Raw genomic sequence first — 12,912 nt, 5'->3', positions numbered from 1 at the left:
GGATGGAGAATGGGTTACGATCACTCATCGATCAGGACTGATCGCTAAGTGTTTGCAAATAACTGGACATAGTATGCTTACTGTATTCCCAGTTATGAATGAACATGAAGTGCTCTACATCTCTTCCTGTTCATTCTTGATTGTGGACATAGTAACTCTACTATTTCCACGGTTTATGAATAAACAGGAGCACTCAGTATAGAGGCTTCCTTTTCATTCATAACAAGAGCTGCAGAAAAAGAGCTTTAGGACTTTGCGTCGTCAATCTCTTGTTCTATGTTAAAAGGAAAATATCATGGGTCTGTTGAGAGCGCAAAGTAACAAAACAAAAAAAGTAAAATAACAAAAATAATTACATTTAAAAAAAAAAAGGTTGGGAAAAAAAATCACTTTCGGTTTTGATTTCAGCCTGACAAAATTTTTATTTTTGGTCTAAAAATTTCATTTTGGTGCATCTCTCGTAACTATTGCTATCTATATATAGTACACAACTTTTTGACAATACAATAACATGTTATATAAGAGCAACTCTTCACACAAGCTGGGCATTGTTTACTTTTTAGTCTAAATGAACCTGGGTTGGTATAATTTATTTATTTAGGATTTACAGCAATCAAATGCTCCAGGGTTGGAGAAAGCCTCTTAAATAGAAAAACATTTTTAGGTGTGTGCTATAAAATGCCTTTAATCATCCTTAGGATATCTCATCTGTCTATCCCCCTGGTGCCCAACCTGTGGTCCTCTGGTACTTCCTTTGCAGACACCAGCAGCACACATTCCATTGGAAAGAGGATTTAAAGCTAAAGTCTGCAAATGACAGCAATGCCATGGTCCCTCCCTGGAGCTGACAAATTTCCCCTCAGGTCTTTGGCCATCTTGATTGGCCGGTGGGGGAATTTTGCTGCTTTGGGAAGATGTACATTTGTTTTATTGCAGAACAGACATAGCATGACTCTTCTGTAATGAAGAGCCTGTCTGCTCAGATTTTTTCAAAGTGATCACTTGCAGTCTCATGTAACATGTTCCCAATCTCTCACTGATCTGTTGTAGTGTGCTTTCCAACCTCCCCTGTTGCAGTTCTGCAGTCTCCTATCATATCCTGAATATTATGTGCTGTCCTTTGGAGCTGTCAGAGGCCACAGCTGAAGCATCTGGGTATTTGAAACCCACTGCTGTCTCTATACACTTTACTGTCTGCAGTAGTACAGTAGTGCATTACATAAGCCCCGTCTTCTATTCATATAGCCTCTACAGGTCACGTGAGCAAAGCGGGGCTAGCACCTTCACACGCCCCCGGAAGTCCAGAAATCTCACGGGTCCGGAGAAGTGATAGAAACCCCAGACTCAAGTCATGTGACCATACAGGGAAGTGTCGCTCACACTGCAATGGAGGGAGTGAAGTTTGTCGTGTTCGCGGTCTGGATTGTCGCTGTGTGCGGAGAAACTTTTGTGGATAAGGCTGGAGCGCCAGTCCCGCTGGTTATATGGCATGGCATGGGTAAGGAGGGTAATAGTCGGGTTAGGCTCTTCACCTGTGTGGCTGTGTAATACAATGTCCAGTTATCCACTGCTGTGTGTTTTATGTTGGTCAGGCGATTCCTGCTGCAACCCCATGAGTATGGGGGGCATAAAGAAGCTGGTGGAGCAGCAGATCCCTGGAATATACGTGCTGTCTCTGAAGATAGGAAACACCATTGTGCAGGTGAGAATTACATTTTACTATGGGTTGGAAGGATTAAAAGGGTGCATGTGTTGGTATTTACAGTACCAATAAAAAAAAGAGTAAGGTCAATACACATAGGAGGACATTTATCAAAACTGGAGTAGACAGAATCTGGAGCAGTTGCCTATGGCAACCAATCAGCTTCTCTCTTCAGTTTGTTCAGTTAAGCATTGAAAATGACAGCTAGAAGCTGATTGGTTGCCATGGGCAACTGCTCCAGTTTTGATTCCCCTCATAGTATATTAAAAACTATAGCTGGAACTACTAGTGACTTTTTTTTTATATGTACATATATCTTAAAAAGCGGATATTAGAACTCGGTCACCAAAAACTCCCTTGCCGGCCGACACCTCGTATCCCTTTTCACAGGAAAAAACCTGACGTTAAGTGTAACCCTGCTCTATTCATAAAAAAGGAAGAAAATTTTTTTTAGGCTTTCAAGTTTCATCAAACAAGTAAACACTACATTATATAATCGTAGCACACTAGTGCAATGCAAAAATATCCCATGTAGCCTAAACTCAAAATCCAAACATGCCTCTAGACCAGGGGTCACTAAATAGAAGACTGAGTGACGGTTCAGTCTGGACCACGATCCTGTACCTGTGCTGGGTTATGACTGGCTGATTGGCAGTGAATGCTCAACTGATCATTAGTTGTCCTCATTAGAGTGCCCTCCTACATTAGTGATGGGGACACCTCGTGCAAGGGGGCACCCTGATGGGGGCACCATCCATCCAAGCATGCATTGCTTACAGCACCCACATGTGCCCTATACAGGGTGTGCAAGGGAGCTGTACAAACAATGCACATATGGATGGAGCTCTGTCACATCACAGCAGCCCACACTGGACCCCAGGCTGAGGATCCAATGCAGTTCTCAGAAGATCTCTTAAGATCCGAAAAATAATTATAGTTTTTTTTTTTGGTGAGTGTGTGAGATTATGTCTGTGGTTGTGTGTGTCTGTCAGCGTTTTTGAGGTTCCGTTCACACTAGTACCTGGCATTAATTGCACAGTCCCATGCTATTAATGCACTGCACCACGCAATTGCACCTACTGCGCGTTGTGGTGCGGAAGGTGTTTTGCATTGCCATTAATTTACATGACACCCCAAATGCACCTCCTGCCCACAGTCCGATAGCCTGAACCCAAACACCCGGCACTGCAATGCCATGCATTCCATTGGGTCGCGACTAAATGGCCAAGGACAAATATGGGTCCGGAGGTTACACAGGTTGAGAACCACTGCTCTAGACTATCCTCACAGTTCGTCTTCTTAAGTAGTATTAAGAAAAAGTGTGCGTATTAAAAGGGAAGCAAACAATTTCCTAGATTGTTTCCTAGCTGTAATGTGTGTTACCCTTATGTAAAGTGCACCTGTGGTGCTTTGACAGTAATTCTGCCATCAGATCATTATAATGCACCCTCTTCTTTAATTGTTATAGTGCCTTTTTATTCAGAAAATCTAGTGTTCTGTATTACAGAAAAGGCAAGTGATATTAAAATGTTTGGACCACAGTTTAACCCTTCCGTCTCTTCTCACTTCTCTATTGGCCACAGAGTCTAATAGGTAGCTCTACTGGTAAGTAGAGAAATAAGGACAACGAAAAGGGACAGGCAAAGTATGATTATGAAAGCTGTGTTTGCTGCTGCTATTATACAGCATTCTAGAATTGAGGGTAAACGGACACAGCAGAAATAGTAGGCTGCATGCTTCAACATTTCTTTCATCCTGTGCACATTAGCTGTCATTTCAAATGTGACTGACAATAGATGTAAAGATGTGGAAGAAGGGGAAGGTGACTGACAAAGATAGATGTTTGGGACACCAGAAAGTAAAGCAGAGTTCAAGATGTCATCAGGATAATGAAAAGACATTTTTTATGACCACTTTTACTTTGGTTTGTGTTGATTGTACATCTAGAGCTCATGTTTACACCTCCAATAAAGCTGTATTTGGTCTCATCTGCTTATCCAGTATTCTGACTCCTTCCCAAACTGCCTGTTGCCTGGCACATACAAATAAAGATAATGTTCCACTTATTCCATACTAACATCACTTTCACTTTGATTATAACCTTGGTCAGAAAGCTGTTTTGAACTGATAGCCCTATCTAAGAAATAGTTTCGGTCAGGTCGATATTGTTTGTAATCAGCTTGCACAGGACCCAAATCTTCAGCAGGGCTACAACAGCATGGGCTTCTCCCAGGGCGGACAGTTCTTGTAAGTATTTCCTGTACCTGAAAATCTTTTGTGTTAGACATCAGTTGAATGAAACGTATACATCTGCCGTTTTATAAACTAGGGTAATAAGGACTATCTCGCCTAGCAGCACCAGTTGAAAATAGCATTTTTCTGTTTTACTGGATATATCTAATTTTTTTTCGATCAACAGAATAGAAGAAATAGAAAAAAAACTGAGCTGATGTAAAGATGCCTGTAGATATGAGATGATTTGGCTGGATTCCGATGTAATCTCATGTCTGTGGGGTGAGGCAGATGTCTTCCAACCAGTGTTCAGAAACACTGAACAGATCCAACAGGTTAGAAAAACTGTCAACAACCTGCTGCAAGGGAGCCAGCTTTACATACCCCACATTTCAAGAATTGCAGCTTTCCGACCTTGACTGGTCCTTGTATATTCAAAAAATTCCAGCAAAACGAAACTGCTTCACTCTCTTGTTTGTCTTGCTTGACATTAAGATTTATTATGAAGATGTACTTACATGCAGATGAACAGATATCAAGAAGAAACCTTGACGTGTTTTGCACTAAGTGCTTAATCATAATCTAGCTGATGTGTATTATCCATTTGACTAAGCACTTTTAAGAAACGCATCAAGGTTTCTTCTTGATATCTGTGTATATCTGTACAGCTTCACAATAAATCTTATAGACAAACAATAGAATTAAGTAGTTTTGTTTTGCTGGAGTTTTGTTGAGGTTAGAAAACCGAGGCTGTGTGGGGAAAAAATGAAGGGTATAAACTGATTGGGTGCTATGGGCAACGGCAGCAGTCAAGATAGAACTAGTCTTGCAGGCTTTTTATTAATTCTATTGTGCGTATGCAGTAAGCTTTGGGGAAGGAATTCAGGAGCACATGTACAAGGCAAGGTACGGGGTACCGCCCACTACATGCTTTGTAAATGTAATTAGAGGTGGGGCTGTGCTGGTGAATACTTCGTTCTACCACATAAATTGGCCACAGGATGGAAGTGATTTTAAATACTAAGCCTTGGATTTCATAAGTAATAAAACATTTTTATTTTGCTGGATACACATCAGCTGTAAACTAAATGAACAACATACTCGGAGAGGGTAAGGTCTTGCAGGAAATCTTCAATGCCATTGTTCTAACAAAAACCTTATTCCCTGCTCCCCATCTGAACTGCATTACCTCAGTATAGTTTCTGCACTAAGCTGACACAGCTCAGAAATGTACTGGCTAACAGAACTTCTATATTACAGTGCTATTTTAATAGTTTGGCCCAAGGATATCTCTATTTAACTTGTTTGCTATAAAACTGACCTCTGTACACCTTTCACACTCAGGTTTACATTGTCATTGTGCTTTAACTACTAGACTAAGCCCTACCTACCTGTATCCTGTCCCATAAATGAGCTGTTAAACTGAACTGTCCGTGCCACCTTCTTTTTCACCGCTTCTTCCAGATTCATGTCCTTCCTCGTTGGCTGCTGATGATGTAACTCCTGTGCATGTACGCAGGAGTTACATTATCTCAGCATACATATGCATGTTGTGCTAAAGGTTTTTTTTTTTGCACCATGCCGTAACCAAAGTGGGATCTTTATCCTGTTGCTGCTTTTCAGTTGGTGAGCTGAAAGTCTGTTTTGCAACAAATGATGCCACACAAAGTGGCATTGTGTAACTAAAAAGACCAGGCTGTCACGCTAGATTTAACCAAGAGGTAGCACTGTAGGAGAAACATAATTGAATGTTCTAGTATAGTTATCAAGAACGGCCAGCAGTGTGAATATTTTGTATTTGAATTATTAAGGACTTATTCAAACTGGATACTTTGCCGTGCATTTTGTTTGAAAAGATAAACATCTGTTTCTAAAATATCTGATAAGGTTAATGTGTTGTACTGCATTGTAAAAAAAAGTCCTGAATGCTTCAAGACAGGCATTTCTGGTATTAACCCAACCTAAGGAGGTATTTTTTTCTTTCTAAAATTCACTGTAATACAGCTGTGAAAAGTATAGCGTGCTTTGTGTGGTTAGTGGAGTCTGCGGGTGCCACTAGTGTATCCATAACTTCTAATTGTGTAAATCGGTCTGTTTTGCAATTATCAGCGTGGCCTAATGACAGAACCATTTCCTATAAATCATAAGTATGTCTTGTCAAGTTGGGCACAGACCAGTTTAGCTTTAGTGCTGGTTCACACCTGAGCATTAGGCTAAACTCACGATCCAGTGCATTTAGGGCACGCATTTGCACAGCGCAACTAGTGTGTAACTATTGCACAGTGCACAAAGTTCACTGTGCAATAGCGTACGCTAAATGCATTGTATCGTGCGTTTTGCACAACGCTTAGGTGTGAACCGGCCTGTAGTCATACAACGATAACGCAACTGGTTCCACATATCTACAATTAATTTCTGAATGGTGCATTGCTTAGGAGGGCCTTGAGACGACATAACATTCTATACATTTTCTTTCAGGAGGGCTGTTGCCCAGAGATGTCCTTCACCTCGTATGAAGAATCTCATTTCAATTGGAGGACAGCAGCAAGGTAGATTTTTTTTTCACTCTATTTGTGCCTCCACTACAGGAAACAAAAAAAGGTGCAGAAATGCTATGGGACTTCCATATCTTTTTCAAAGTTTTAGTATCCTGCAGAATCAAATATAATAATTGCAAAAAACTTGCGCTAATGGAAATACTAAGAGTAATACAATATGGATAAAAGTTAGATTGGATAAAACTGGATGAAAATAAATAGATAAAAATAAATTGTTCTAAAAGGGTAGGGGAAGCCGCTGAACAAAAGGCACTCAGCCCCTATTAGGATGTGGTATTTCAAAACGTACAGCGCTAACCGTCTTTCAGAGGTGCATATAAGAACTCCGACGTTCAGGTCAGGATTTAACAAGTGCTAAAAAATTAATAATTAATAAAACATTCAGTGAAGGGGTGTGTCTCAAAATATTCAACGTGAATCGGTTGTGTGAACAAATAAAGGTCATAACACATCAAAACAGACAATATATAAACTTATCTAATAAAATGTAATAAACTGTGAATATATGTATCATGTGAAAGTGATTCTTGTTAATAAATAATGAGCGTACAATGTGTACCATTTGAATAAAATAAAATAAAACTTTTTTACGATGTATGTGTGAATAGTCCAAATCTTTTTTGTAGTTTTTTAAAAAAGTCTTTATCCTTTATTTGTTCACACAACCGATTCACGTTGAATATTTTGAGACACACCCCTTCACTGAATGTTTTATTATTAATTTTTTAGCACTTGTTAAATCCTGACCTGAACGTCGGAGTTCTTATATGCACCTCTGAAGGACGGTTAGCGCTGTACGTTTTGAAATACCACATCCTGCAGAATCAGCTTGTTCTCTGAGCACTGGTCCTGATATCCTGTTCTAGGGTGGCCATTTCCCTTGCAGGGTCCTATGAAGCCACCCTTGTGTGTGCTTAAGCTTTGTGTCTCTCCACAAAGACACAGAAAGGTAGGTCACTCCCCTGCTCCCCCCTCCTCCTTGCTCCCTCCTTCCTTTTCCAAGCTAGTAGATGGGCAGCTGCTGGACACTACGCTGTCTCTTGTGATCTTTTATTGAACAGGAAGCTGAGCTGAGAGAGTTGGAGTCAGCTGTTCTCAAACATCATGACTGTAAGTGCTTGGACAAAAATATAAAGAAATAATTTGCTGGGCATATTTGTTTAATGTGAATTAATTAAATATACCAAATATGATTGCTACAAAATGTAATATACACCCAGAAAACATTAATTGTAGGAGGAAATGGTACGAGCCTCGTAAAATCCTTGCATTACATAGTTAAATGGTCAGTCTGAGACCAATCATTTGTTTCCATTCAGATACATTCTGGTAGGTGGAAATTCCCACAAAAGCTTTGTACCCCTTAGGAGTTCTGTTGGTGAGAACTGAGCTCCCAGGTCTGCTGACTTGCCAGGCTTATTATTATGTTACCTCATGTAACAGTCAGGGGATTCCCTTTCTGCAGTAGAAGTGGAGCTCATGGGCGGTACCGGCAGTTGGCTAGGGAAATATTTTTGTTGAAGCTTCCAAATCTAAGAACTCAGCAATGTATTCATCCTATGTTGAGCGTATGGATACTGGGTGAAATATGGCTTTTGTTTGCAAAATTGTGATGTTGCAATGTAATTGCAGACCCCATAGTGCACAGAAAACTGTTTGAACATATTCAGTTTAGGTAACATTGTTGCAGTTTTATTGATCAGTAGAAGAGATATTCATGCTAGAAGACATCTAATTGAACCGTGTGTTTATTTATATATTTGTATTAATGTAGGGGTTTTTGGCTTCCCTCAATGTCCTGGAGAACGCTCACGTTTTTGTGACTGGATCAGAAAGCTTTTGAATAGGGGTGCTTACTCCAAGGCCTTGCAGGAATAGTGAGTATAAGCAGAAGTATGGGGATCCAGTGAAGAAATCCCATCTTGTATATTGTAATGTAAAGTCTATTGGTTTTCTATAGAATTAATCTTGTACACAGTGAACTGGACAAGAATTTAGTCTTAGCTTGAGTTTCTGTTTTCTTTTATTAGTCTGGTGCAAGCAGAGTATTGGCATGATCCACTCAATGAAGAGGAATACAGAAATGGCAGCATTTTCCTGGCAGATATCAATCAGGAGCGGGTAAGTTGAAAGGCTGCATTCTCAAACTTATAGTTGTATGGTATAAAACAATTTGTTTTCAGTTTCATAAAGGAGTAAGCAATTCTTTATTTTTTACAATTGGCTGACGGCATACTGTCATACCATAACAGGTGTCATCTAGTGATTGCTAAAGAGCTGCGACACAAAAGAGACAGCAATAAAAAATCTTTTACAGCCTTTGTACACATTTAGTGTTATATGTGATAGCAAAAGAAATGGCACTTTAAAGACCAACTTCAGCCAACACTTGTTAATTTTTCATCTTTGATGAAGTAAATTTAGAACGTCTGTATTTTATTGCTGTCCATTCAAATCTGTGGCACTTGGACACATGCAATCCAGTTTTTAACCACTTCAAGACCAGGTGTCTAGACCCCCTTCCTGGCCAGGCCATTTTTCAGTATTCAGCGCTGCGGTACTTTGACTGAAGTTTATTCCGTCATGCAACGCTGTACTGAAATGAATTTTATACCATTTTTTGGGGACAGATAGAGCTTTATTTTGGTGGTATTTAAACACCACTGCGGGTTTTTATTTTTTACTATAATTAGGAAAAATTACAGAAATTTTTTTTTTACATTGTTAGGAAACATTTATTATTACCCAGTTTTTTGGTAAAATATAAAAGACAGGGTCACATCGGGTAAATAGACACCAAACATGTCAAGCTTTAAAATTGCGCGCACCCGCGAAATCGCAGAAAACTACCATACCCAAAATTGGCCATAGGCGACACTTTAAAAGCTTTTACCGCTCATCAGTTTAGTGTTATCAGTGATTGATGGCCCTAGACTTATTGCTCTCACTGTGACGTTCGCAGCCATATGTAACATGTGCGGCGTAATGGGCGCAATCGTCGTTTTTGCCCCCGACGCATGTTTGCATGCGTGTATGTATGGGTGGGGACTAAAACATTTTTTTTTTGGTTTTTTATTCTTTTTTATGTGTAACTTTAAAAACAATTTTTGGGGGGAACTTAAATTTTTTTTTTTTACTAAACTTAATTGCTATCACATACGGGGCTAATAAAAATGGGGGGGGGGGGGAGGAACCGATCGGCACCCCATACACGTGATCCGCCGGCTCTACCTGTTTCCCGCTTGCGCACGCCCAGAGGCGTGTCTGAGCGGACGTCTAAAGATAGAATTGCATCTATCTTTTATTTTTTAGATGAATGGCAATGTCCTGGCCAGTGAATGAGTTGGTGGGGGACATAATAGAGGTCTGGATGAGAGTGACAGAATAAGTCTGGAATAGGAATTCTATTTTAGGAAGGCAGCTTTGTAGAGTGTGAAGTCTTGCAGAGACCTAGTTGTCCACCACAGTGGCTCAAGAGCGCGGCTATGTCTTTTTAGATGTCTGGTTTCTTCTGTTTGCCATGGTTGTAGTGGACCGGGTCTAAGTCTGCGTGTAGTGAGGGGAGCCAAGGTGTCTAGGGAGGATGAGAGCGAGCTGTTGTAGACAGAAATATCCAGGTCAGGACAGGGGTGAGACTTTGTCATAGAGGTAGTCAGTAGTAGAGTAGAGAAGAAAGTTGAGGTGGCAAAGGTTTCCCTGGCTGACAGTGTGCTGTTTAGGGGGATTCAAAGTTGGGGACAGGGTGAGTATGAAACTTACAAGGTTGTGGTCTGAGAGGTGAAAAGGGGTGTTGGAGAGGTTGCAAGGAGTGCATAGGTGAGAGAACACAAGATCTAGTATGTTGCCATCACAGTGAGTGTGAGGATGTGCCCCATGTTAAATCAAAAGAAGGTTAGGTTGAGAAATAGAGTGGAAGCTGGGGTGTTAATGTTAGTAGCAATGTTAAAGTCACCAAGAATGATAGTGGGTATTTCTGAGGAGAGAAAGTAGGGTCGTCGGGCAAAGAAGTCCTCAAGAAAGCGAGATACTGGTCCAGGGGGTTAAAGGAATTGGAGATAAGATCGTGCACAGTGGTGAGTTTGTTACAGACAGAGCGGGCATTCCATAGGGCACATAAGAAGTGAGGATTTGTTCTAGGAAGCAGGGAAATAAAAATGAAGGTGCGTGAGTTGCGGCTGCTGCTAGAGGAAAGGCAATGCTAGTTTGGATGGTGAGTATTATAAGATAGAGGGCCAGGATTGGGAGAGATCCCCAGAAGTCGAGAAGCAGAAGGGCGAGTGACGTGAGAGGGAGTTTTATATGAGCGCACATTCCCCAGTGTACTGTAGGTAATCCTAGCATGTGTGTTTAGAATGAGCAGGAGGTAATGAGTGCAGTAGTAGGGAAGATGGCAGGAGAGAGGGTGAAATATATCATCTGTGGGATGGGGGAGATAAAGGAAAGAAAGTTGAAGAAGAGAAGACACAATTGTGAGAAGCAATGGTAGGGAACACATGTTGAGGGAGGAGAGTAGAAATCAGATTTGAAACGGAGAGATGTGGATGGGGTAAACAGGATTACCTGCAATCTGTCAGTGCGTTGTCCACACACTTAAAGTGTCTATGTTAAATTAACATAGACATTGCAAAAGTGCCAATGCCCCCTGGCAAATTAAATCAAACGTTTTATTTAGTTTACTGCTCTGACTACTGTTTCTAACCGATGGCCCTTCTTGCCTCATCAGCTGTACCATGTTTGTTTTAGGGTATAAATGAAAGTTACAAGCACAATCTCCAGGCTCTGAATAAGTTTGTCATGGTGAAATTCCTCAAAGATTCCATGGTGGATCCTGCTGACACAGAGGTTAGAAAAAGCTCTCTCTCGCTCTCTTTATTGCCTTAGCTAATGGATCACACATTCAAGTAATTGGTCTTTTCAGCTAATATTAGATAAAGCACAGCCTAACCAGTCCCTTGTGATTTTCTTAATATTTATTTCTCTAGTGGTTTGGATTCTATAAGCCTGGACAAAGCAAAGAGGTCGTGATGTTGCAAGAAAGCTCCTTGTATATCGAGGTAACAATTGCAACTATTTCTATATCATAATGCAGTTGGCTAGTACTGACTAGTGATGGGCTCGTGCGTGTTTGCAGCTCCACGTGCCGAGTCCGCCAGGAAGCTAACAGCGTCAATCACAGGCACTGAGACATGTTCCTGGTCCGCAGCTGCAGAGATGTCTCAGTGCCTGTGATTGGCGCTGCAAGCCCATCACTAGTATTGACCTGTATTTTACTAATCATTTATGAAGCGGAATCTTTTTTAATTTTTAAAAAAATCTTTTAGTCTGTATGTGACTTCTTTCTCATATTTTCTTGCACTATTTTTCTCAACTCAGTCTACCACAGTAGTGTGTTGTGATGTGGTACATTGCATGTGTGCTCCTTTCACCTGTAGATAATCAAATTATCTCTGAATTAATGCTGACACTACACTTCCTTCTGGAGGGTGGCTACTTTTGTTCCCCATGGTCCCTGTGTGTGTGTTGTAAAGTAGACACCAATCCAAGCTCACTCCAGTGATGACTACAATCTCACATTTAGTTTACTCATTTGTATTGACATTGTAGTCCATCACGGGAGTGAGCTTGGAGCAGTGACTACTTTAAACACCCACAGGGACCATGGGGAACAAAAGTAGCCACACTCCAGAAGGAAGGACGGTGTCAGCACCAATTCAGAGATGATTTGAGGATCTGCAGCTGAGTGATAAACAAATGTATCTTATTTGTGTAATAGGTAAGGTGCTTGCATTTTTAACATTTAACTCCTGAGTTTAGTGTCACGAACATTCCCAAACTGGAACTAAATGGTACTTTTACCAACTTAAAGATTACTGAAAGCTCTTGAAAGACTTTGTAAAAGCTCTGATACAGTTGGAAGCCCATGTCAACAAGGCCTTTTTCCTATCTTATTGTCTCAAAGTGCTTGGCAGTATAGTGACTTACAGAAAATCCCATGGCACTTGTAACTTCCCTCCATTGTAGCATATACGCTGTTATTTTATCCAACATAAGACACGTACCATTAATGATATACTCTGTTGCTGTTATTTTGTAGGATCGCTTGGGTTTGAGAGAGATGGACAAGGCTGGAAAGCTGGTGTTCTTAGCTGCAGATGGTAACCACCTCCAGTTTTCAGAAGAATGGTTCAATGAGAAAATCCTGCCTTTCCTCCACTAATGTTTTTGCAGCTTATTTCCTAAAAAAAAAAAGGCATTCCTGCCAATTGCACTAGATTAACATTCACTATAACTTGAACCTCTTACCATTAGGACTAGGAGCAATAACAATGCACATACTCCCCACAAAGTGGAAGCATTCATTTACTACATTATTTCTACCTTATCACTAGGGTACCAGTAAAATTGTTAGGCTGCATTTCT

General features: G+C 40.6%; 1 protein-coding gene across 1 annotated transcript; it reads left to right on the top strand.

Annotated features, from left to right (window-relative positions):
- The first annotated feature begins 1,364 nt into the window (after positions 1–1,364).
- Positions 1,365–12,886, top strand: PPT1 (palmitoyl-protein thioesterase 1). Its single transcript, XM_018564514.1, has 9 exons — positions 1,365–1,498; positions 1,593–1,696; positions 3,834–3,949; positions 6,413–6,483; positions 8,267–8,369; positions 8,523–8,613; positions 11,236–11,334; positions 11,475–11,546; positions 12,587–12,886. Exons 1-9 carry the CDS (start codon positions 1,387–1,389, stop codon positions 12,707–12,709), a joined length of 891 nt encoding a protein of 296 aa, XP_018420016.1. The 5' UTR covers positions 1,365–1,386; the 3' UTR covers positions 12,710–12,886.
- The last annotated feature ends 26 nt before the right edge of the window (positions 12,887–12,912 follow it).

This window comes from Nanorana parkeri, unplaced genomic scaffold (assembly GCF_000935625.1).
Source record: "Nanorana parkeri isolate BGI_ZX_2015 unplaced genomic scaffold, ASM93562v1 scaffold757, whole genome shotgun sequence".
Classification (NCBI taxonomy): domain Eukaryota; kingdom Metazoa; phylum Chordata; class Amphibia; order Anura; family Dicroglossidae; genus Nanorana; species Nanorana parkeri.
The sequence above is the reverse complement of the archived record's forward strand: the minus strand, read 5'-3'. Positions and strand labels throughout refer to the sequence as shown.